The 25297-nt window shown below is 38.8% G+C and overlaps 1 protein-coding gene across 1 annotated transcript; it reads left to right on the top strand.

Annotated features, from left to right (window-relative positions):
- HSF5 (heat shock transcription factor 5) lies at nt 1–25297 on the top strand. The gene is made up of 6 exons (XM_068910166.1): nt 1–568; nt 3946–4320; nt 11425–11522; nt 16703–17233; nt 18694–18871; nt 24531–25297. Exons 1-6 carry the CDS (start codon nt 1–3, stop codon nt 24596–24598), a joined length of 1818 nt encoding a protein of 605 aa, XP_068766267.1. The 3' UTR covers nt 24599–25297.

Raw genomic sequence — 25297 nt, 5'->3', positions numbered from 1 at the left:
ATGGAGGAGCCGCTGCTGGCCGCCCCCATCAACCCCAACAACTTCCCGGCCAAGCTGTGGCGGCTGGTGAACAGCCCGCGGTTCCGCTCCATCCGCTGGGACGCCCGCGGCGAGGGGCTCCTCATCGACCAGCCGCTCTTCGAGTCCGAGCTGCTGGGCGCGGCGCCGGCCCACGGCGCGGGGCCGGGCGGCGACGGGGCGGCGGCGGGCGGCGCCGCCGAGCTCTTCAAGACCACCAACTTCACCAGCTTCATCCGGCAGCTCAACCTCTACGGCTTCCGCAAGGTGGTGCCGGGGCCGGCGGGCGGGCCCGGGCCGGCGGGCGGCGGGGGCGGCGGCGCCGCGGCCGCCGGGCCCCTGCACCACTTCCACAGCCCCCACTTCCGCCGCGACCGGCCCGACCTCCTCGTGCACCTCAAGCGCCTCACGAGCGCCAACAAGGCGAAGCTGGCGGCCGGCCTGGAGGTGGCCAGCCGCCCGCCCAACCGCTTCCAGCGGCTGCTCAGCACTTCGCTGCACGGGGACCCGCTGCTGCCGCCCTCCGCGCCCGGCAAGGCCGACAAGCCCGGTGAGGCGGGCCGGGGCCGGGGCCGCGGTGGGTTTGGTAAGCGCTGGGTGGTGTGTGGCCCTCCTCTGAGGGAAGAGGGTTACCTGGCTGTGCTGGTGGGCCCTGAATCCAACCTGTGTTGGAAACCGTGTGTTCTTCCTGCGGGTGGGTCTTATCTTGGAGGTAGCTTTAGTCACGTCTACTTTTCAATCTCCATGTCGTGTAAGACTACCCTAAGAACACACTTGTCTCATCCCTGTGGAGCCAGTTCAGCTCTGCCAGTGGAACGTCATTCCTCCTTGCCCATTGGCAAGGATGCTTAAAGAGTTCTCATTAGGTCAGTGTGAACCAATGGGTTATGTTAAGTGACAACTGGAGCATTCTGGAAGGTTTGTGCAAAGGAGAAAAGACCTGGTAGTAAGACTTTTGACAGCTGCCTCCTGAGAAAGAATTGCATGCTAGATAGGTTTTTAAAGAGGATTGGATGAATAGATGGAAGCTAGATGGTTAAATATGGTTAAATATGGTTAAAAGCCTCAGAACATGCTTTATTTCTTTCTAACTCTCCTTGAGAGATTCTTAGTTTTCTGAAACAAGTCTGAGCTCTCAGTAGGTTATTCCATAAGTTCCACGTAAATATGAGAATTGTATTTGATGCTGTATAAAGAAGATGTGAATATCTTGTTTCATGATGCTCTTAGTTTGAGCCAACTGTGGGCTGCTACCAAAAACGTAGTCCTACTCTATATTCCCTTGGTTGCGTGTTCTCATCGTCTTCCTTGCAGCAGGTGTAGCAATTGTGTTGCTTCAGCACAATGATCCGAAGAGAGGACTGAGCTGCCTTTTCATGGTGGGCTCTCTGGCCAAGAGAGTACCACACAGTTTTGGTACTGTTAAAGTCAGTGCAAAAAAAGTGGTAGGAGTGTGCCACCAGGAGAATGGGAGAGGCAGATAGTACTGCTTCTTGCAGTATCAGCCCTTACTTAAGGCTAAGTAAGAACAGATTAAGGCTATCATGAGTTTATTCTTGGCTACTGTTTCATTGCAGAAACTGTGTTCTAATTCATCTGATGTCGTCTGTTATGTGTGTAGGATTACGCCTGTAATACCAAGAAAACAAAATGAAATATTTGATAAGGGCAGGAGCTTATTTATTTCAATGTTGAGGCTAGAAAACGTTTAAGATTTTATTTAAACCTTTTTAAGGCTAAGATGGGTTGTGTGAGATTTCTTCAAAAAAATCTGGTCTGTCTAGCATAATGCAGACCATTGTTACTGTAAATCCTATGAAAAAATCAGCCTTTCAATTTCTTGGCTTTATTTTTATGGATGCAGTTTTAGAGAGCTTTTGCTCCCGGAGTTTGAGGCTCTAGAAAGACCTACAGAATGAACAAAGAAAACATAGGAGTTCTCATACGCAATGAAGTCTGACAACTTAACTGTGCACTGTGTTCTGTACTGGCTGTTTAGGGGCATGCTTTACTCTGCTGTGCATGTGAGGTCATTGACAGTACTCTTGCGAGGCGGCAGTCTGTTCCAAATGCCTTGCGTCATGTAACTCTGTGTTAAATGTCCATGGACAAGTCCTGTGAAGCAATAGGTGCATAATAACTTGGCCTCTTATGGTAACTTGTTCATGAATTAAAACTAAATAATATTAATTTCCATACCCAAAGGTAAAATATAAACAAAGTAATTAGGATACTTCTGTTCATTCTCTGTTTTTATTTATAGTAACAATATTGAACAGGAAATAAACAGACCTGTATATTAAATCTTAATAATATTTGTAGTGCCAAGTGATATTTATTTAGCTAAAATCTTTTATTTAAGGATTTAATATGAACTTGCTGAATAATGACTGATGCACTACCTATTTCCTAAAGTAGTCCTCATCGTAAGAGTGACAGAAGTAAATGTGAGGCTAATTTTTTAAAAAGTTCCTTAGTGTGGGTTTGGGGAACTACAAGTTTGAGAAAGCTTGACTTCCAAGCAAGGCCAATCAATGCAAGTTGTCATGAAAGTTATAATTAGCAGGATGCATAGCTCTATATAATACACTTTGGAAAAGTCATATAAATTCTTTTAGGAATTTGGTGAGCGGAGGCGCTCTGGTCAATGTTTCAAGAATGCCACTAAAACTCTAAAAGAAAGCAAGCTGTCATGGTATAAGAGTGAATATCATTGCATGGAATAACTAACTAAATGAGGAAACTAAGAGAGGAATAAAAAGAATAGCTAGGAAAAAACAAAATGGCAAAATTGTTTGGGATGTTTTAAACTAAAGTAGTTGAAGTGGTTGTAAAAGCTTGAGTGATAAAAATGGCGAGTGGACTTTAGTAGTGATAAAAGCAAAGCTGTCCGTTTGACAGGATATTTTTCTGTAAACATGCACAATAAGGAATTCCAAATGAGTTACTAAAATTATAGCATTCTTGCTCATTCTCCTTCTTGAAAAAGACTTACTGATTCTTGCAGAAATGCCAAATCAGTCTGGGGTAGAATCTGGGTATGAAAATTATCTATCTGAAACTTAACACTTGATAAAGTTATAAAACCCAAAGTCTTATTGAAAAAGTAGGAAATTAACTGTAAGCATTGTTGCTGGCTCTTGCTCTAAATGCATTATTTTTTCTTTTGTAGGTTACCTTTAACACTTGTTCTCTTCATTACTATTATTAGCTTGCTCTGTAACTTAGATAGTAGAAGCTGAGCGATATGTCATTCTGTCTTCTTCCAGGGCTAATTTAGAGTTCTGCCCTTTCATGCTAGGGAGCACAAGGCTAGTACCAAGAACGAAGGTTGGGAGGAAACAGTGGCTTTTATATCCTTGCCTACTGCTCTTTCTGTTGTTCAGAATTAAGGATAAACATTTCCATCTTTGGATTTTTTCTTCTCAAATTAAATGACTTGTCATAAAGCATTTGGGCTAGGATTTCAAAGCTACTTTAAGGATTTTGACATTATCTTTCCCTTAACTGTCTTTGAGCTTTCCACTTTGGAGTTTGGTACAGTCCTGCTTTATGACTTCCTGTTTGTTTTTTTTTTTTATTTGTTTGTTTTTCCATACTGTTTGACTTACCACACAATACTTTCTAAATAACTTTAGTTTGGTTTACTAATTTACTATGCATTGTGACTTACAGCATATTTATAAATACTGATATCTTGCACTGTTTCAGGGCATGAAATGCTACATAGGTAACTTTGTATTAATACTGTACTACTAAGCTACTGTAGCTGTTACTTTGTTTCTGTGGAAGAATGCAGTCTATTTCTGGATGAAGTACATTGGAGTAAAGATAAGCTCCCCATATAATGTTGTGGCTCCTCACGTTAGTGCCTGTGATAGCTCTTTTCATTAATGCTTGTTTTACTTTATTTTGTAACCAATGCAGGACCACTGACTGTAGGACAGTTTCATCGGTCTTATCATCGAGACAATTTATCTCCCTACTCCTATGTGTCAGCCTCACCCCAGAGCCACAGCACTTTGTCATCAAAAAGTTCAGATCGGACTCCCGTCCCTTCCAGAACATGGCAGAACTCTCTTGGGTTGGTTCCAGGGCATATGGAGGCTTCCTCAACATTTTCAGATAAAGGAGTTGCCTTTCCTGTGCTCCAAAGGTTTCCAACAGAGGTCACGTACACGCTCCAGCCCAGTGCCTCTCCTGTGCATGTTCAGCAGGGGTCTCAAACAGCGGCCACTTCCCCTCCAAAATACAGCAGCTACACATCTTCAGTGCAGTACTCACAAGCCTACTATCCAACAGGTAGGAACAATTTTTTGCACTTATCTTTCAAAAAAGGATATTTAAAAGCGATACTTAATTTTTTTCTACAATGGTCTTTAATATATGCATATTTCAAGTGAGAATTAGATAGAGAGTGTAAAGCCTAAATGGAGGAGAGAACTCGACAACAAAAATATTTAGTTTGATATTCCCATCCTCCCTCCAGATTTTGAAGGTGCTACGTCCCCTGCTGATTTTCTAGAAAGCCACACTGATAAGGTTAAAGGGTGAGAAAGAAAACATTTGTCCAAAACTACTTGGTGCTAGCCTACCTTTCACTTTTTTTTTTTTGTTTTTTTCCCTATTAAGGAACATTGAGAGGGACATTGCTAAAGTACTGAGAACTGGTTGAAAATAAGTGTAGAAGTCCTTAGTCTCATGGTTGCCCAAGTTAACTTTTTAAAGTTAAATATCAATCAGGAATGTCCTGTAGAATATTTCCTTCTGCTTGAAAACCTATGCCACTCTTTTTGTATATTCTTAATATTTTTCTTGCTTATCTTCTTTTTGTTGTAATCTTTATGTACAAAAGATGGGAGAGTGACAGAAGTTTTGTCTAAGAAACGAATTTTGTCTACTTTCTAATTTTGTCTAAAAAAATTTCTATTAAAATTTTCAGTGTCACTTCAGACAAGTTATTCCCTCCCTCCCCAGAAAAGCTGTTGAAACAAATTATTGTTCTGTTCTTCTTCCTTGCCTTGAATTGGAAAAATGTTATGTTTTTTTTTTTTTTCCTTCCCTTGAACTTCTGAAACATAGAACATAGTGACTCTTCCCCTGAACAAACTGAAACTCAGTTATTATTCTTACCTTCTGCCTGTTCCTCCCTTGGCAGCTGCACCCTCACTGAGTCAGATGTCCCTGTTTAGAAATCCCAAAAGTGGTGGCTGCTGTCTTTCTGCCAGAAGCAGTACACAGTGAAATCTTCACATGTCTTCTGTGCTCATCTTTTAACAGCTCTGCTGAGAATGTTAGCCCATGTTTCAACCAGTGGTCGCTATAGTCTCCTTAACATGTTTCTTGTCAAGGAAGGATTCTGGAGAGTCGTATATCTCCTGTGGACGCTCAAAATGGTTTAAGAGACGGGTGACTTTTGCCAGATATACCTTGCCTATGCTACCTACAGACATTGCTGAGGTAGCTGGTGGCTGCACTGCAAGTTGCAAACTATTAAGTCTCCTCCCAGGAGCAGAGTACCCTGACAGTAGCTGCTTCAGTTGGGAGATGGTCTCTGCTTCATGTGTCTATCATTTTACAAAGCATAGTTTGGAGGTCGTCTTCATACTGAATTTTCGATATCTTTGAGCTAGTCCCTTAAATTATAGTAAAGGAAGAGAAATGGCCTCTCTAGAGTGTGGTTCATGTAGCTTGTTTTAAACTTTGTCTTAGGATGAGATCATTCATGTCCTGGAAGTGCCTGTTTTGCAGTATTAGCTCTGGAGGAGCTGAGGGTGACTAGCTTAGATTTGGACACGAAAGTGTAGATCTATAAACTGGATGACTCTAATCTCTCCCATTGGGATTATAAGAACTTAAAGAAGAAATCAGCTGTGTTGCTGAAGAATCTTTTCCTCTCCTTTGCAACACTATGGAAAAAGTAGATGCAGAACCTTCAAAAACAAACAAACAAACAAACATGAAAACATATCAAAAGTACAAAAATTAAGGCCTAATTCAAACACAAATAGGAAAAGTTATAGAATCTGAGGCTTTTGGGAGGCCCAAAGAATTCATTAGTACTTCTGAGAAGAAAAGTTTGCCATTTCACTAAAGGATATTATAAATCTTTTCATTTTCAGAGAGCCTTAGGACTGTTTCAGTGTTTTAATTTCTGTTCTTGTATATCTCTTACTCTATGCATTATCCTTTTTTCTGTATATTCTAAGATACAGAAAGCTTATTCTATCATATGTCTGCATGAAAAAGTCTTCTTCCCTTCATCTGGAGAGCACAGAACACTTTATATAAAGATTAGTTTATTTGGAAAGTGATAGTTAATGATAAAACATGTATTTCATAAGTGAGCAGACTGAAGAATATATGTTCAATCTTACAACTGATGTTTTTCATTTCATTTAGAGTGAACATGAGGTTTGTGATATCCCATTAAATTAAATCAGAGTAGAACTTATACATAAAGATAACTCTTTTGATTATTTAACTTGTTTGTTTAACTTCAGTGACAGAAAGATTTTCTTAGTTTTCATTATGGTTCTCACTGGAAGGGCAATAGAGCAGAAGAAGTCAATGTGGATTTTTTTTTTTTTTTGCTTGCACTAGAGTGTAATTGTTTCAAAGATTTGGTCCTATTTGCTTTCAGCTGTATGCAAAACCTTTGATAGTAGTAGGATTGCATCAAAGAACTGTATTGAAGCTTTATTGTCGTGAAGAATCCTAATAATGAAAAAATAGTCAATGAGAGCATGTTGGAAACATCAGTTACTGGTCCCACCTGACATGGCAAGTCTAACTATGCCTTTTGAAGACATCTATAGCTGTGGACTTCGTTTAAATATGATAAGCTATCCTTCACCAGAAATGTTAGGAGTAGCCATTTTATTCCAAATGATACACCCTCTCCTATGATAAATATATTTCTTTGTGTATAAAGCTTAAAATTTGCATATGTGTCAGTCAGAATGGGATTCTTAAAATAAATAAGCAGCTAAGAAATAGTAATTGTTTTAACACTGCATAAATAGCACCATATTTTCCCTTGAGAAAAGCAGACTGAATGTGTTAGTAATGCACTTGTAAAACTAGTAGTAGGATTAATCTTGCTTAAGATTCATCTGAGTGTATAATAGTTACTTGTGTATGTCTGGGCTTGTCATCTACATTACACATATAGTCCATAGAGAGAAACAGACACCTCCCAGAGGTTGAGTCACTCTAGCTTTCTTAGACATATGCCTTTAGAAAACAATTCATCCCTTCCTGATGAGGCTATTTCTTCGTTAACTGTGTAGGGAATGCAGATGACTAGTTTTGACAGCTGCTAGACATTTGAGCCCAATAGTAATGAGATTAATCCCACCTGCATGCCTAAGCTATTTCAAGTGATATTGTCATTCTCACACCTCCTTATTGAAAAGACCTTAGCTATCATCCTCTTTTTCATCAGTCTTTCGTTTGGTACAGGACTAGAGCTTGCATATTTCTTGTATTCAGGTGCATTACTCAGGTCCATTCAGGTTTATTGATCTGAGAGGAGTAGGCACAGTTGTGTTTCATAATTTCCTGGACAGCTTTGGGTACTGTTGACCCAGTCGTCTGATGAGGAATTAGCTTCCTTTAGGCATAACTTTCGAACCTGACATGATAAGTTCTCACTGAAAAAATGGTCTCCAAGTCCCTCCTTGGTATTTTGCATGTAGCACATGCTGTAGTGGAATGGAAGAAGCTGGTTAGTGTCCGTTTCACTCATTTTGGCACAGAGCTGATGATAACGTTCCTTAACATCCGTTACAATCTTAAATACATAGAGACAGTATGTGAAGTTTTGCCATTTCCAACAGATCTTTGGAGAACATTACCAAGCTTGAATAACTGTGGTAAAGGTCTGTTGCTAATCATATTCCTTCTGTATAAATTGTGGGGCTTTCAGCTTTCTTGGGCTTGGGTGAAGCGTGGCAACCCAGAAAAAGCACACAGGCCAATCGGAATTTGTATACATCAAACTGTAAGAGCAGCACTTTTTTTTTTGATGTTTTCAGATTGTGTTTACATCTGAGTTCTAACTTCCAGTTACATTTGGCAAGATACATCTTTGCTGAAATTATGACTGTCTAGCTGTGTCTATGCTAGTGTATTAAACTGTACTCAGGCAAGTTCCTGGTTGCAGGATCTTGGTTGTCCATATCATTAGATGGTCAGCCTGGTTACCACACTCTCCCCTAAAAGTCCTGTGCTTGATTCAGGGGTTGGCATGGGCTGGGGACCATTCCCAGCAGGCTATTTGCATGTGGCTGTTCTATCTTAGAAGAGTAAGAAAGTTAACGCTATGAACAGACTCTGTGCTGGAGAATGAATCTAAATCTTAATTTACTGATATAGCTGTTTCTTCCATATTTCTACTACGTATTCATTATTTGTCTGGGTTTTTGTGTGTAAACTTGTCTCTATCCATATCCACCTCACTCCACCCTTCATGACTTTAAAGACTTCTGTCATGTTCCCCTTAATTGCATTTTCTTCTACATTCAAGAGTCCTAGCCCACTTAGCTGTTCCTTCAAGGAAATATTCTATACCTTAGATCATCCATGTTGCCCTCCTTGTAACCTTTTACAATTCTGTTATACTCTTCTTCCGGGATGTAAAGTCTAAAAAATATGCATGGTAGTCAAGGTGTGGGTGAACCATGGATTTATATAGAGAAATAATGTTCCTCTCTCATCCTCCATTCCTTTTCTACTAGTTCCTAACAATCTGATTGTTTTGTTCATGATTTTGGGGGGGTCTCCCTGGCAGCTGCTGAGTATTAAACTGATGGCTCCCTGGAACTGTTTACTATGATACAAAGATGTAGTTCCTGATTAATGATGGTCAGTTAAGAACCCATCATTTAATGTATGAAATCCAGTTTATTTTTCTTTCATGCAGAGCTTTGTCCACATCAAACTTAATGTGATGGGTGGGGTGCTTTTGTGTGTGTGTGTGTGCGCGCGCGTGTTGGTGATGGTGACAGTGGTTTTTGTTTGTTTTGCTTTAACCTAGTCACTCAATTCCACAAGATTTTTTTCAGGTTTTCATAGCTGCTGCTTTTTTTTTTTTTACCCTGAATAACCTGATGTTATCAGCAAACATCACCTCAATGCTCACTCACCCCCTTTTAAAAGTAATCTATTAAAATGATGAACAACATTAGTCCTAGAACAGACTCATGGGGAGCTCCACTGGTGACCTCAATCAGTTGTGAAAACTGACTCCTTATTTCTATCTTGTGTGTCCTATCTCTAAAACAGATTTTTTTTTTTTTTTTTAATGAACAACCTTCCCTCTTATGGTGTTGCTCAGTTTTCTTAATTTTTTGATGGCAACTTTGTCAAAAGCTTTTTGGAAATCCAAATGTCATATATCAACATCATTACATTAATGCAGTTATTTTATAAGAGCGGATGATGCTTTAGCTGATTATTTCCTCTGTGTATGACTACATTAACTATATCTTGGACAAAAGAGCTTAGAAATTTCTTCTCTCCAATTAACATTGTAGGATGAAAGCATGTGATTGAAGCTGATATATCTATTGAATTTTGATTCAGTTTGAAGACCCGAGGTATTCGAAATGAATTGACACTTTCTTCTTTGATAACACCATCTATCAGTAGATGTGTTCTACACAAATGGCTTGAACATCTCTTGCTTTTGATGTGGCTATTTCCAATACTTTCTTCAGTACTACACTATTCAAAAGTTGTCTGGGTATAGACTGAATCTCCTGTTGTGACTATGGCTGATGAGTAATACTTATCTAAAATTGGTCTCCATCTTATGGTGGATCTGCTTCGTAACTGACTCTTTCTGTTCCTGCCTTCTGTGATACTTCCAAAGATGCAGTTGCTCTTGCTGTTAAATCAGTCACTGCTATAACCTGTGTGGACAAATAAGATTTTGTTGTGAATGCAAACTATTCTGTTTATGCAATATTCTCCATTTCAGAAACATTCAGAATCTGTCATCAGTTTCTGGTCTTCTACACAATTATTTTTATTCTCTTACCTTGGTTTACAAATACAACAGTTTGTTTGATTAATGAGTTGCTGTTGCCACAAGCTCTACTACTGTGACAAGTGTCCTGTCATTTATCTTCTCCTTGTAGCATTTTGTGCTTATGATATGCATGCAATGTCTTGCACTTTCCTAGTATTTCACAAGCACGTCTTCCCATCAGGTCCTTGCTTTTCTTTCATCAGAAAATAACTTTTTTCTAATATGTTTTTGATTTTTCCTTAGAGTCACTGTAGCAGGTTCCAAGAAATTTCTCCTTTGTAGGTCCTTGTGCTCTTGCCTTATTTTTTACAATAGCCCTTCAAAAGCTTTTTTTCATTGCTTTTTTTTCTTATTTTTTTATAACATACGGCAGAGTGTCCAGTGAGTGAAATATTACTGAGCTCGTATATCATTTCAGTTTTTAGCAATATCCAGAATAAGAATGTCTTCCCAGGTCATAAAGTAAACTCCTGGAAGATGTCCAGATTTCATCATGAAGTGGCACATTGGCTTTTTAAGTTATATATATTATACATATATCATACGCTTATTTAGAAGGATGCCCATTAGCTCTTTCTTTGCTGTTTAGCTCCCATGTTTATTGCTCTAAACTGCACAAAAATTATGCAACATCATATAAAAAAGGGCAGTGGGAGTAGATATAAAAATATATATATTTGGCTGTTGTAGCAACTGTCTCAAGTGAAATCTCATGTAGATATCAAACATTGCAAATAAATTTGATCTATGTTTGCCACCTCAAGTTATACCTATTACTGTCTGGTTTATGTGATACCTTTCTGTTGTGAACATTGGATTAACTGTGGTTTCATCAAGGAATAATCTCTCTCTCAGAATGAAGACTAAATTTGAAGATGATCTGTCTTGAAAATAATGCCTTTACTTTTAATATCTTTGCTTGTCATCAAAAATAATACTTGTAGAACACTGCCTCATCTACAAAGTTACTCTTCAGAATAAAATCACTCTTTAATTTCCATGTGTGTATGTGAACTTCTAAGCTCTTTCCATGTGAATCAGCTTCCTATGTTATGTTCTGATGAAAAAGCTGGGTGGCGTTTTAAGGTCCTCTTCTAGCTAAGCTAGTTCAAAAAGGTGATGTTAATACACAAAAAGCTGTGATTATGAAGTTTCTAAGTGTGTGCATACTATTTTAGAATATATACGTGTTACAATACATATTTTTAGATAAAGAAATTGGTCTTCAAATCATTTGGGAAGTAATAATACATTTCTGCAGTTTAATTTACAATATGATTATTGAAATGCTTAATCAAAGAAAGTAGTAGAAATCTGTACACCAGACACAAGGTCTGAAAGTCTGATAACTGTGTGTGGATTCTTTCTAGCTGTACTGCAATGTTGCTCACCAACTACCCACATAGATCCTCTGTCTGGCTGTGCTAGTCCTACAGGCTCAGCCTACACCCACTGCAACTTTTTCCAGGTGAGTGTAGCATACTGAAACCAGGTGAAAGTAGAGGGAACTATATGACTGAGGGCTAGGTTTATGAACTTCTGGGGTGAAGGATATCCAAGTGAAAATTGAGGAACTTGAGTAAGTTAAAAGTAATGTGCTTACAATATCTATTTCCAGGAACTATGGAGTATTAAATAGATAGTTAAGTGATTTTTCGTTTTCAGGTTAGTATCATAGTGGATATCCTCATCAGTGAAGCATTGACAGTGGAGTGTTGACTTCACCAGAATTTATTTTGGTGAATGAGTCTAAGTTTAAATTTTAGAAGTGTCCTTGGCTGGACAAAATGATATTTTGATATTATGCAAATACTGAGAAACAGCTCCCCTTCTTGTCCCAGACAGCTTTTTGCAGTCCTGAGGCTCATCTGATGAATGAGAAAAGCAAAGATGTCTTTTGGAATTGGCTCCACCTCAGAGATGTCCTATCAAAAATAGCTACAGTACTTACTGCAAATACTTTATATAATTCCAGTGGAAATGTACCTGTTTTGGAGGGTCTGGCTTATCAAATATTGAAAGGTTTGAAGTAGAAATGCAAGGGCTTCCTTTTGCATTATGGCATAATGCATGTGCATGTCTCCTCATGGAGGACAAGCAACGCAAGTTATGCTTGTGTGTGTTGAAAAAGGGTTGTCTTGCCCAAGCTTGATTATCCAGTTCTCTGTCTTGCAAATATCAACCTTAGTCTTTTTTTCAAGATCTTTTATGTAGGTTTATCCAGGATGGGCAGGATAATGTGCTGATACAAAGATATAAATAGTCACTGTCCAGTCATCCCCTGGATACAGTAATATGCATTTTTACACAGTTTGTCTTTGTCCTCTCACTTCAATCATGAGATTGTGTTTAAAAAAAAAAAATATATATATATATATATATATGCACACCAGAACATGGGCAGGTGAGCCCATTGGGAGGCTGTGGGTGATGGGAAGTTAGAATCAAGTAGTTTCTGATCTCAGAAGGCTTAGGTCAATGACTGGGATAGCAAATCATTCAAAGGGAGTAGTCAGGGATGCTATCAGGGCTAGAGTGAAAGCAATAGTGCTAGAGTAACTGACCTAATTTAAATACACTGTTCAAAGCATCTAGTGAAAATGAGTAGTTTGAAGAAGCAAGTCCATGGGCAGTGTGCGGAATCAAGATTTAGGCCATTTACCAGTGGCTGATCAGATAATAAAGCTCTAACAAAGGAATTCCCAGTCAAAAGCTGTTGGTACATCTGGACAAGAGACCACTAGGAGGTCTCTGTGTGAACAGCTCTAAGGTAAGCAGTGACGTCCATCAGTTCTACCTGATCAGTAACTGGATGTGTCTGAGCAGGATGATGCAAATAAATAGAATGGATCAATAAGGTTTCTCAGGACTGTTGAGTCTCTTCGTGCAGCATAGATCGTTTCTCCTGGGGCATGGTGACAGGAGCTATACAGATAGTACATAAGCCAAAAGTTTATCTGAAGATCTCACTGAGTTCTGGAGAACAGTCAATTTATCTGTTATGGACTCTAGTGTAGGTACTTCCCCAGGCTTCTGCTGAGGGATATGGCCAGCTACAATACTGACCATCCTGTCCTACTTTTGTGTTGATCGTCAGTCACTGTGCACACAAATCTTCAAAGCGATAAAACTAAAGGAGGAAACCAACCCAGGCTTGGTTGATTTTTATCTAATGATTTTTATCTTTTAAGGTTTATGAAAAATAGAGTTTGCATATTGCGTTGTTTCACTTGTATCTTCCACCAGTTGCTGCAATTCCGTGCAAAATTAGAAACTATGCTCTTGAAGAATGGCTTGCAGCGTATTTTAGGCTGTTTCATCTCACTGTGGCCTGTTAGATACCCCTAGCATAGTCTATACAAAACTGCCAGAGTTAGTTAACAAGTGACTGAACCTATCCAGAAGAGAGGGACCCCTGCCAGCACATTGGCAGTCAGCATGTTGATCATCAGCCCTGTTTCAGTTGGATCAGGACAGTACTTTGTCATTTCAGAAGTAAAAACAAGAAGTGTTGGCCAAGAAAGATAACCTTGTGCCAGTCCTTCCTGAGTCTTTCAGAGAGCATTATTGCAAATTCAGGAGACATTAGGACAGGTTAGTTTCTGGTGGCTGGGAGGCCGGCTGCTGGGCTTGTAGAATACACACCTTAGCTGCTCAGGTGATTCTGAGTGGGACATGGGAAGATAAGGCCAGTAAGAAATGTCTCTCTGCCCACAATCGCTTCCCAAGACAAGCTACAGGGAATTACAGCTGCAAAGGTATATGGGTGGTGATACTCAGACATAGTAACTGCTTAGAGTACACCACTGATGAGGTTTCTAAATCAGTCTTCAGCTTCATAAATTTATATTACACTCTTTCCACTATTGGTTACAAAATCGGGAGTTCAAGTACGGCTTCACATTCTTTTTAACTGATTTCTCCAGAGGAGTAGGGTGTGCATCAATGTGATGAGTCAGTATCCTTGGATGGGAGTAAGAGTCTTTGGAGAGGAAAGTCTGGCTATTTCCTGCAACAGATGTTCTGGCACATTACAACTACTAGTACATTTTTTTTCACTGCTCCTTTATCATAGCCATGAACTCAGGCTCCATATTAGAATTTATTTATTTATTTTTATTAATAGCCTTGCTATTTGATTGCTGTTAGTGTTTTATTAACTGCCAGCATTTTCCCGTAGAACCGAAGTAAGAAGCAACTGGCAATAGAAGTAATAAATATGAGTGAAGAGAGAAGATAGGAAACTTCCCTGCCATTAGAGGAAATCTTATGTTATTTGCTTTTATTTGTAATAAGAATGACCGACAGCCTTATTATTTAAAAATGAAGTTTACCCTGGACGACTACTGAGTGACTGCCCAAGCTCTATAGACAGATACTTTTAATCCTAACGGTCCCTGTAGAGTTGCACTTGTGCTTACCCTTCCTCTGCATGCTCTGTGTGTCCTACAATGAATGAAGTGCCCATCTTCCCTTTCATTGAACCGAATCATTTTTCCTCCTGAGCTTAGATAAGCAGCAACATAGTCTTTTGATTCCTGATTTCTCAGTCTCTGTCACTTTTCTTTCTGTTTCATTGCTGCCTCCCCTCGGGCCCTGTCTGTGATATCCTCTCTAGATAAACTAAAATGATTTGTATCTTTGTAAGGGCACTTTCCCTTACTGGAAAGGCATACCAGATCCTATATTATATTCAATAAGATAATATGCTCAGGCAGTACTATAATAGCTTCAGCCTGAGGTCTGCTAGGAAGAGGTAGGAGAAGCTGCAGGTGGTTTTGCTTGCTTGTTTGTTTGTTTTAAAAAAAATCTATCAGGGATTATCTCTTCCTTCGGTGGTTGACTTTTTAAACCAGATCTTACTTAAAGTCTTAGCAGCATAAGACAGTAAGTAAATAATGTAACAAAAGTGAAAAACTTTTTTTTTAATATTTAAAAAAGCACAATTGGAAAAAATTTTAAATGGAAGTAACTGAATTTAAATCTTTATCCCAAAAAATATTGGGGTGGCTTACTTTTAATGAAGCATTAAAAGAAGAGATTTTTACCTGACCTAAACTAAGTTTCTGCAGTTCAAGTTTTATCTTTTTTTTTTTTCTCCTCCCTAAAAGTTTGTGACAATCTGCAGACCAGCACACTTACATAAAAAGGAATCTAGTACAGAACTTGGCTTCATACACCCTCAAGAAGACATTTCAATATCCTCTCACCTCTCTGTGATACTTTCCTCAGGGACTTCTGATGGTCTTGCTGCTGCTGAGAGACCAAGTCCTTCCATGGCATTTGACCTGATATGACTTTCCTAGTAGGTGATCCTGTGGCTTCCTGTTCTCTAATTTATTCATATGTGAAAGTAGCTTTTTATTAGCCATTACCTCAGCTAGAAGGTCTGGGGACAATCAGGCACTAGTGACTAATTCTTTATACTAGATCTTTTTCCAAATAAGATTGTACTTCAGACACAACTGAGTTTCTGTTCAACATCGTTATATGACTTCTATTTGTCAGAAGGCATTACCCTTCTAGTGTCTTTTAAATCTGACTCATCTCTAGAAGAAGTAACAGCCAGTGCTATTGCTGCTGCAATGTGATTTATCATTTCATTTGGGTAGGATTTTGCTGCTGTTTTTGAAGACTCTTCATTATTTTCTTTCTGCTTTGAAAGATCTTTGATTTATGTGAATACTGCTAAAAAGATTATCGTCAGATTGCTGACTGTGTCCTGACATGTTGTGATATTTCAAAATGAAATATTTTTATAGTGTTCAAACCTGCTCTTTGAGGGCAAAGGAAGCCTCTACAGATTCTTTAAGAAGTGTTTCTGACCTGAAGATCTATGGGTTTTTAACATAGATCTGCGTAGACTTCTAGTCATGCATTTGTTGGACACCGTGCTTTGATGGGAGTGTCCAGGTGGGAGGCCATGATAGATAGGGCAGTACTACAGTATCTGTTTCTGTAGGCATCTGAACTTTCCTTCATTCTGGGACTGGAGCATGCCTGGAAATCACTCATTGTGTGAATGAATGTATGGCAATCACTTGAATTAAAAAAAAAAAGGTGGTATCGGTAAGTAACTGGTGTTTCTCAAGTCGTGTTGTCTGTACGCACATTTACAGCATACATACTTTTTTCTCTTGCTCAGAGACCTTGTGTTTTATGTGCTTATGTTTTAACAGGAATGCTTGAGTTTTAGAAGAATTGAAGGCAGGTACATGTGCTCTATCATTTCCTGTCATCTAAGTGGCATGTGAAGGGGTTGAACCTAATGCACCCCACACATTCTACTAAGACTAGAAGTCTCTGGTTTGGATACTTGGGTATATGTATACCTGCAGTACAAAGGGCATGCAGATAATGCATCTGGAAGAGTATCCATCTACTGATAAGTAATCTTCCTTTCTCTCCAGGATAGACAGTCAATAGAAGAAAGAGGGCTTGCAATAAGTAAGGTGGTTGATGAAAAACAAGACAAAGGAGAAGTAGCCCCCTTTTATTAAACCTGCTGATGTAGCTGAAAATAGCAGACAAACTTTTGAATATATGAGCACTTGAGTTGATGGCCCAGATTCCCTTACAGTCTCTTCAGTACACGTACTGTCATTGTAACATTTTCATATTAAAGTTCACTGTATTTTGTTTCTTCAGAATCCTCCAATGCAGTCATCTTACACAGTTGAATTTCTGCCCTCTAACTGGCCATGTAATACATCTGATGAAAACAAGAAGACAGAAGTAAATCTTGAAGCTGTGTTTCAGATTGTTGATGAAATGCATTCATCACCCAAAGTTGAAATGGTAAAGGTGGAACCTGTGGAGAACCAGTGTTCAACCCCTCAGTCTAACAGAGGTCAACAACTGCTAGTTAATACCGAGAACAGTGATCCACCTTCTTCAACTGAGGCTAGCCAACTGGAGCCTCTTACACCTGTAGGTTCAGACATTACATCATTTGTGATGGGAGCAGATCAAGCGATAACTTGTTCTCTGTCGCAGCCTTCTGATTTTCTTTATGCTATCCATACCACTGAGTCTGTAGACAGTGCTGCTGCTCAAGTAGTGCAAGAATCTGTGACCACACAGGAAGCACATGCAGAACTGAAAGAACAACTGGAGCATCCCCCAAACCAGTCTTCAATAATATTTGTTCAGGAAGGACAGCCATTCAGTGCACAGCAGGTAAGGGATAACGGGCAGTACTGAAGGAAAAGAGCACTAGATATTTTTTGAGATAATTATATTCTGTGGTACTGCTAGCGTCTGGACTGAACTTTTAAGAATTCTTGCATACTTAAGAAACTACAGAGTTCACTAACAGACAGTGAGTGGAGGATTTGTTTGGGAAAGCAAGTTAAAGGGAGAATAAAAAGGAGAAGTATCCTGCATTAATTAGTATGTTAGCCTGTGATGTCCAAGTTGTACCATGCATTGAGATGGGGGAAAAAAATAAATACATCATGCAGATGTATTCATGGTGTTGAAGCAGAAGCTTTCTTAGATCATAACATCCTATGTTTACTCCTCACTTAAGAAGAGTGTTTTGAGAATTGTCACTGAAGGCAAAGGTTTCTGTTTACAACTTAGATAAATGGTCAGATTGTTTGATTAACAGTTCAGTTATTTAAAATTTTAATTGTTTAGTCAATAAATTGTGTCTTCCATGGGAAATAAACACGTAATGATGTAAAGTATTTTCATTTGTTTATACTTTGTGGTGTCTGCCAGGTTTTAACTGTAGTTTGTTTTTCCCGTGCTCTAGTCTACTCTAAAGACAAAGCTGTAAATCTCACATGTGGTTAGATTCTGGAATTGAATTTGTTTTAATATTGTATTTTATTTGGATAATTTTGCATTCTCAGTTTTCCAGTACTAATGCTTCTTCTTTTGGTGGCTAATCAGAAACTCCTCATTTCAGACGAAGGTTCCCTTTCACATACCATCTGGCCAATCCCTGTAGTGACGGGCATTCTAAATGTTACTTTGTTAAGGTAGCAGACGCATGCTCTATTAGTTTTGAAAAGGAACTTAAAGCAAGCACAGATTTCACTAACATGATTAAGGAAATACACAAGTTCAAAAATAGTTGCCTGCAGTATTCATATGGAAGAGCAGCAGAGGGCTCCAAAAAGCAAGGAACAACATAAAAATTTAATGTCTTAACAGTGGGACATGTGAGATCTCCTACCAGAGATGTGCAGCTTGCGTACGTAGTTTTGTGTCGCACAGCTCTGTCAAGTTGTTTCAGTCAAATCTGTCACTTAGTAATACAGGTGTTGGCAACAGTGAACGCAGCTGGAATTATTGTAGTTAAGTTCTCTTAGCTCTTTTGATGACTGAGGGAAAGGTTTGGGCTGTGAGGACACATATCTTAACTCTGTGTATCCTGATTTTGTGCTTTCATGTTTTGCTTAATATGGTGTTTTGTAAGGGCTTGAGTTATAATTTGTCAATCTGCATAAGTGTTTTAAACTCAGAATTAAGTTGGACAAACTATTGCATAAGCCATCTAGGCAGTGTTCAACATTTGTTAATATCCTTTGGAGTGGATAAAAAATAGTTATTACTTAGTTCCCTAAAGTGATTACGAGAAAGTATTGAGTGGTCTTTGGTTTGCTTTCTTTTGTTTTGCTTTTTTTAAGGTGGATCCCAGTGTTAAATGTCCATCCAGTATGTCAGACACACGGGTCTCTTCAGAGCAGACAGGTTTCCTCACTTCAGGAACTGGGCCTGTGAACAAATCTGTAAAAGACACAGTTTCATCTGTACAAGCTAGATGCAGGGAGAGAAGAAGCAATTCACAGAAGGGCAAGTCCCCTGGTAAGAAAATATTCTAAGTTTTTTCTAGAGTTTACCCAGACAGGCTACGTGGAAGCGGATCATTACAGAAAGAGGGAGTAAGAACAGTTTAAGTCATTGTCTGTGGTGTAAGTACTTCAGTATTCCTTCAGTTAAAATACACTTCTACAACTTGTTAGTGTACTTACCGATACACTTGTACAGAAATCTTTACACTACTTACTTTTATGTGGAAGAGGGAATAAATTATATCAGTAAATAAAATCTGAAATTTTGAGGGTCGTGTCAGAAACCTGGATGTTATAGCATTGAGATGAAGTCCGTAGATATGTGTACTGGAGCATGACAGTGGTATGAAGGAAGCATTGAGTAATGAGGTGGCTGTTTAAAGTAGCAAAAAAACCCCATTGTTTTGATGAAGGAAGTGTAGAAGGCCAAATTTTTTTGTCACAGATCATTAAATACATTTTGTCTCACACTGGCAATACCTATGCTGAAATGCATGGAAAATAAAGTAGTAGGACATCTGAGGCCAAACGGTTCACAAATCTAGTAACTAAAGGAAAACTTAAGGGTCTACAGATTAGAGAGACATCACAGGACACTAAGAGCTCTTTGGATTCATTCTAGAGGAAAAGTTGGTGTGGCCTGCAAGTTTTGTAAGCAGCGAATTCCCTCACTGCTGATCGTCAAAGAATGAAAGCCTGAACATAAAGCTTGAATAGCTGTTGCTCACTTCAAAGGGTAGGGTATATGTTGCAGTTAACAATGCTAGCTAATAATTCAGCTTCTATGCCCATCAGTTTCAAACATTTGAGTGAGGAATAAAGGTCCTTCTGTCAGGAAGCTGAGAGAAGTTGGATGCCGTCTTGAAAGATGACAGACTTTTGTTTAAAACACAAAATTGAGGATTCTGGTTCACTTTCTTCCTGTTACCATGGACAGTTAGCAAAATATCTGTTTTCCTATCTACAGCAAAACCTTTGCTTAATATGTCATTGTGAAGTTATGAATGGCAACATTTTGGAAAGCGTTTCTATGGGGCTGTTCCACAGAAATGAAGTACTGCTATGTGTTAGCAATAATTAGCATAGAGTCAATTCTCTGGGAAATGGGATAGTCATCCAGGTCTGCATTTCTACCATTGTGCCTCTTAGGGTCGGTGTACATATGAAGTTTAGAGACAGACGGCACACCTGAGCCAAGTACAGTCAGGCTCAAGTTGGCTCAAAATAAATTCACCATGTGATACAAGCCCCAAAGCTGGCATAGCCATCGTTTCAGCTGTAAGCCTGAAACAAATAGGTTTTAATATAAGCTGACCTCTGTTGCTCTGACTGTGTTTGTCTGTCAGCACCTCCTTTGCTCTATGAGTCTTTGGAAACAACTTCTTCCTTAATCTTTCTGTGCTAGAATGGTACGTGATGACAATTTTCAAATGTTTCTTCCCACGTTATTCTTTAAATGTGATCGAGTCCTGTCCTTTCCCTCTTTTCCTTTGGGCACCCATTTGCAAGTTTTCCAAGCCTGCACTTTGATATACAACCTGCTAGAGAAAAAACTCTTTTGTTTCATCTATTCCAGCAGGCTTCTGACATTATTTACTTTCTTGTTATGTGGTGATGCCAAGTTCTAGCTAGCATACGACAAGAGTCAACGTAATGTGATTTAAAAGGCCATTGCAATGAAGATGGAAGTAAAAGTCACTCCTGTGACTGGAAGCAATTCTAGGCCAAAATCAAGGCCATACAGATAAGCCAAGAACCACAACCTTCATTGTGGAGAAAGCATTATCTTCCTTTGAAGAAACTGGACTGAATTTCATTGCCGTTAGCAACCATCCTGTGGCAAGAGAGACATCTGTTACCCCACCAAAATGCTATCCCTACAATTTCCTTCCAAATCTGCCAGCCCACCTCTGCATCGTCATAAATCAATGAAATTGTTTTCTTCAAATCAAAAAAGACATACTTACCCAACTTGCTTAGCTAAATTCTAGTTTACCTGTCTACGAACATCCTGACAAACAGGATCAGATGAAATGTCTCTCCAGCCCACTGTCCCATCTCCAACAGTATCTTTGGCATTTTTGTAATAGACCTATTGTGGGCTAATAGACCACAATAAACTTTTCTTCCATGAATTTGTCTAGTCAGTTGTGGAAGGCATATATACTTTTAGCATCCATAGTGTTCTATGCAAATTAATGTAATTAGCATAGGTAATTATACAGTGTGTGAAGAACCCTCTTTTTTGTTTTGAAATTGATAATGATAACATTGTTTTTGCTCTTTCTGGAGAAGTGAATTTCTTGTTCAAATGCCCTAATATTAAGACTCCAGCAGTAATTTCAGTCCTCAATTTGACATTTTGATTTTAGGCACCAAAGGCAATCATTTTTGAATTGAGGAAGCTTATTCTAACTGTTTCTTCAGAGCCTTACTCCAGTTTTCAGTTTTTGTTTTAAACATTTTCAAGGTACATTTAATCTCATTTTTCAAGTTTTATTTCTGGTCATACTGACAATTTTTTTTTAAAAGACTTATTTGGAACTTATTTTGATGTTAGTACTGGTGGTAAAATGTCAGTAATAGTGTTATTTTTCTCATATTTAGTGTTAATTTAGCTGGCTTGTTAAAGAGCCTAGTCTTTTTTCAGCTCCCTCGTTAATCAGTTGTGAGTGAGGGTCACTCAGTTCCTGCTCTGAAGTACCTTTTGGAGATGTCTGTCTCCCTGTTTACTAGAGGAGGAGCCTATTTACACAAAGTTCCCCAACATAGTCAGCGAAGGTAGGTGCCTTAAACTTCATAATGTCAAATGAAGCCTTAAGCTGCATTTCAGTACATGCAAATGAAAGTATTCCCTGCATAATGTTGGTATGGCTGTGTTTACAGTAAAGAATTTTTTTTTAAATCTCTTTGCACTGTTTTATATTGAGCTATTACTGTACTGTTCACTGGAGGAGTTGTAATGGAAATAGTACTTCCAGATCCATAGTCTTTTTTCTTTTTTCTTTTTTTTTTTTTTGAACTATTGCAGCATTTACATTCAGTCTCTCAAAGTCATGGCCATTTCTTGAGCGGAGATAGTTGTTCAAGATAGTTGTTTGTCTGTAATTTGATTTTTTTTTTTTTTTCCTTGTAGTAGTGTATCAGAGCAAATACTAAATGACATTTTTTTTAGAAGTTGCTATGTATTTTAGGTGCCTGACCTGAGATACCTTGGAATCTTTTCTGTAGTCGCTAAGCACTTACAATGGTAATTGACTTTAATTTTGGCTGTACTTGGAAATCTAGAATCATACAGAATCAATGGATATGTTTGACTTTGGTTGTTTATGTTGTGTGCGATCATTAAAGTTTTATTAGTCTAATGAAGCCCTTGTTTCTTCATGTCAGAATTTCTACATTAATTGAAACTTTTAAAACAACAGTTCTGGTGTGAAGTTAAGTAATATGCCTTTATCTTATCCTTCCTCTTTCCCGAAAGCATAAAGAAAAATAACTTCAGGCCAATGGATCCTGGATTCAATGGTGAATGATATCCCATCCCAATCCTGTCTATATCCACCCATTCCCTCTTCAAAAATGCTTTTCACAAGAGATTTTTGGAGCTGCAACTAAACGCAACTTGAAGATATGGAAGAAGTATCCAGTGAACTTGGAGCATATGGCTTCTATTCTGAAGAGAATATCTAGCTTGAAAACGAAAATGGCCTGAAAAGTTATCATCAGTAATCAATATGACTGAAGTGTATGACCCACACAGATTCTGTTGTTGCAGTACAAGTTTCTTGTCTGTGCAGGATCACCTTTCTTAATATAAGTGTCGTCTTTAACCATATCTTCACTCCTCATGTGCTGATTGTATGCCCCTCGCAGTTTGTCAGAAGGAGCCCGTTTCCTTTGGCAGCACCAAGAAAAGAAGAAATACTTGCTGGCTCTTCCTCAGAGAGTCAGAGGATGCAACAGAGAATCCAAAACTTAATTCAACACTAAATTCAGCACTAAGGTGTATCATTCTGAATGAGTATAGTCTATGCCATCTGTTCCCTTCCTACTCTTTTCCTTAAGAGATATTGGGTATGGCTCTCCAGTTCTTGGATTGGTTATCACATTGAGGTGTGAAGAATAGTTCACGCCTTTCAGGGATTGCTTTTTTCAGCCTCACAGTGTTTCTTAGGATGTAGATCTGAAGATGCTGAGGAATATTTCTTTCTCCACTACTTTATAGTCAAGATCATCTATAAAATGGGATTTTCGGAATGAATCTGTGTGGCTATGTTGGCAGCATCCACACCTGCAATAGGAGTCCTTTTGGGCTTCACAAATGACTAATAGGAACTCTGTATGTTCTTCACATACCACCCCCCTCAGCTCCTCTGCATCGTTCTGCATGGGTACACTCAGCTAGTGAATATAGCTGTAGTGAAGCTAGTATCCACGTTTTTTGTTTCATCATCTAAAAGAGGAGATGAGAAGGACCATGTTCTGATTAGGGAGATTTTTATTTGCAGTCCTTCTTTTTGGAAGCTGTGATCTTGGAATGGAGCAGATAGAATTTTTTACTTCTAAATTTAAGCATTCTAAGCATACTCACACATTAAGGAAAAACTTCTCTTCCTGAATGGCTGTCTGTATATTTTTTGTGAATAATCTGATCTTTTTCTGCAAATAATCTGGCAATGTTCTCAAATTTTGCAACAGGAACAAGACATAATTTTGAGATGCTACTGGCTCAGATCAACCCTTCATCTTTATCGCTGTGCAAGCTACCCTAGATACTTACCACCCACTCCCTTGCTACTACAGTTGTGTCAGAATGCATCCCCTCTCTTTCACTGCTAGGTGGATAGATTTATAAGTGGAATTGTTGAGGGCACATCTTCATTCAGGTGAGGACTCCCATGCTACCTTTTCATTTGAAGCATTTCCTGCACCTTCCAGACAAGAATCATTTTAGTGTTCATCTAGCGTCTTTAGTAGGTCGCAGTGATCACCTACAAAGGGGACAGGCCCTGGCCATGAACTCTTCAACATCTCCTATGTTTCTGGTTAGAGATTAAAATTCAATTGGATCATGTTTGTGCTGGTAGTGCTGTCAGTTTAGAAGGTAACTTGTTCACAGTCTTGACCTACAAGTTGCTAAATTCCACGTTTTGATCTGGCCATATGTTGGAAGTGTTTTCATTTTGCCATGGATCAAGATTATTTTCAGTAAAGGAGACTGTTGTTTGGCTTGTCTATGCACCATGAGCTTTCTCTAGAGTCTTGGCACCGGTCATTTCAATCTTTGAGGCAATTGTCCCTTTTATGGATAAATGAAAGTGTACGTAGGAAGTAGAATACGCACTCCTGAGGATACTGCTGAGGTTAAAAAGTTAACAGCAATTGGTCTTGCCTGTTGGTACCTGTTGTAGTGAATGCATATATAAATAATGTATCTGGAAGAGTGGGTGCACACACCAACTTCTCTTTAAGGATTTTTTGTTTTTAGATTTAAAACTATGCAAAATTAGAGTAATCACTATTGTTAAACGGTAGGCCACAAACTATGAAATTATGATCTGCCTTCCAGGCCATATTTTATATTAACTGATAGAAGTGCAATTTCTGTGTATGCTGCTAAGTGAGATGTATACAAAGACTAATATTGACTCAGTATTCTGTTTTCTTCCTAGATCTCCATCTGCTGGTAGATGTAGCTTGCAAGCAGGAGCACTTTCCAAAGGAAGAAATAAGAGAGTGAGAAGTGGGTGACAAGTATGTGAAAATGTGCAGAAGCTGCCAGCTGGGTTCTCTTGTCAGACTCTAGGGGCAGTGCTTTGCGCACAACAGGCACTTTGGATCATTTCAGCTGTGTTTTAAAAAAAACTCCATTTTTTTTTACTTTCATTTTAAGTCTGTGGGGAACTAGTCATTCCGTTATTTACACCTCTTTCATTAAATTTTCCACCTGATAAGTAATAAAACATCTAGAGATCACAATATTTAATATAAAGTAATAACTTAGCTGCTCATATTCTTTAGAAATGTGAAGTTTGAGCTTTCTGAAAACAAGAGACCTTAAAAGCTTCCTCAAAACTTTCTTGCCAGGAAGCGGGTTGTTTTCAGTCCTCCATTTGGAATCTTTTCATTTAACATTGTTGGAAGCTACAGTATATTCAGCATAAATGCTGTTTGGTGCTCTCACTGTCTCTTGTTGAAGTCATACTGTGGCCCTTTAATGGGAATTGTGTATAAAACAGAAGCATAGGGAAGTCACAAGATTCTAGGTCTGAATGGGTCAGGGATTTCAGGAGAGCAGCTATAGGAAAAGATGAGCTAATTTTCTAAGTGATTAACCAGGAAATGCTCTTCCTTCCTAAATGCAATGCGCTCTTTCAGCAGCAAGTGTCTCCTTTCTGGTGGGTATCCATTACCTGTGAAAGCTGTGAAATTTTTTACA

The sequence above is a fragment of the Struthio camelus genome, chromosome 16, assembly GCF_040807025.1.
Source record: "Struthio camelus isolate bStrCam1 chromosome 16, bStrCam1.hap1, whole genome shotgun sequence".
Lineage (NCBI taxonomy): Eukaryota > Metazoa > Chordata > Aves > Struthioniformes > Struthionidae > Struthio > Struthio camelus.
This window is presented reverse-complemented; position numbering and strand designations above follow the sequence as displayed.

Coding starts and splice junctions, on each gene's coding strand:
- HSF5 (XM_068910166.1), top strand. CDS start 1: ATGGAGGAGCCGCTGCTGGCCGCCCCCATCAACCCCAACAACTTCCCG. Junction 11,523..16,702: donor CCCACTGCAACTTTTTCCAG/GTGAGTGTAGCA, acceptor TTGTTTCTTCAG/AATCCTCCAATGCAGTCATC. Junction 17,234..18,693: donor AGCCATTCAGTGCACAGCAG/GTAAGGGATAAC, acceptor GCTTTTTTTAAG/GTGGATCCCAGTGTTAAATG.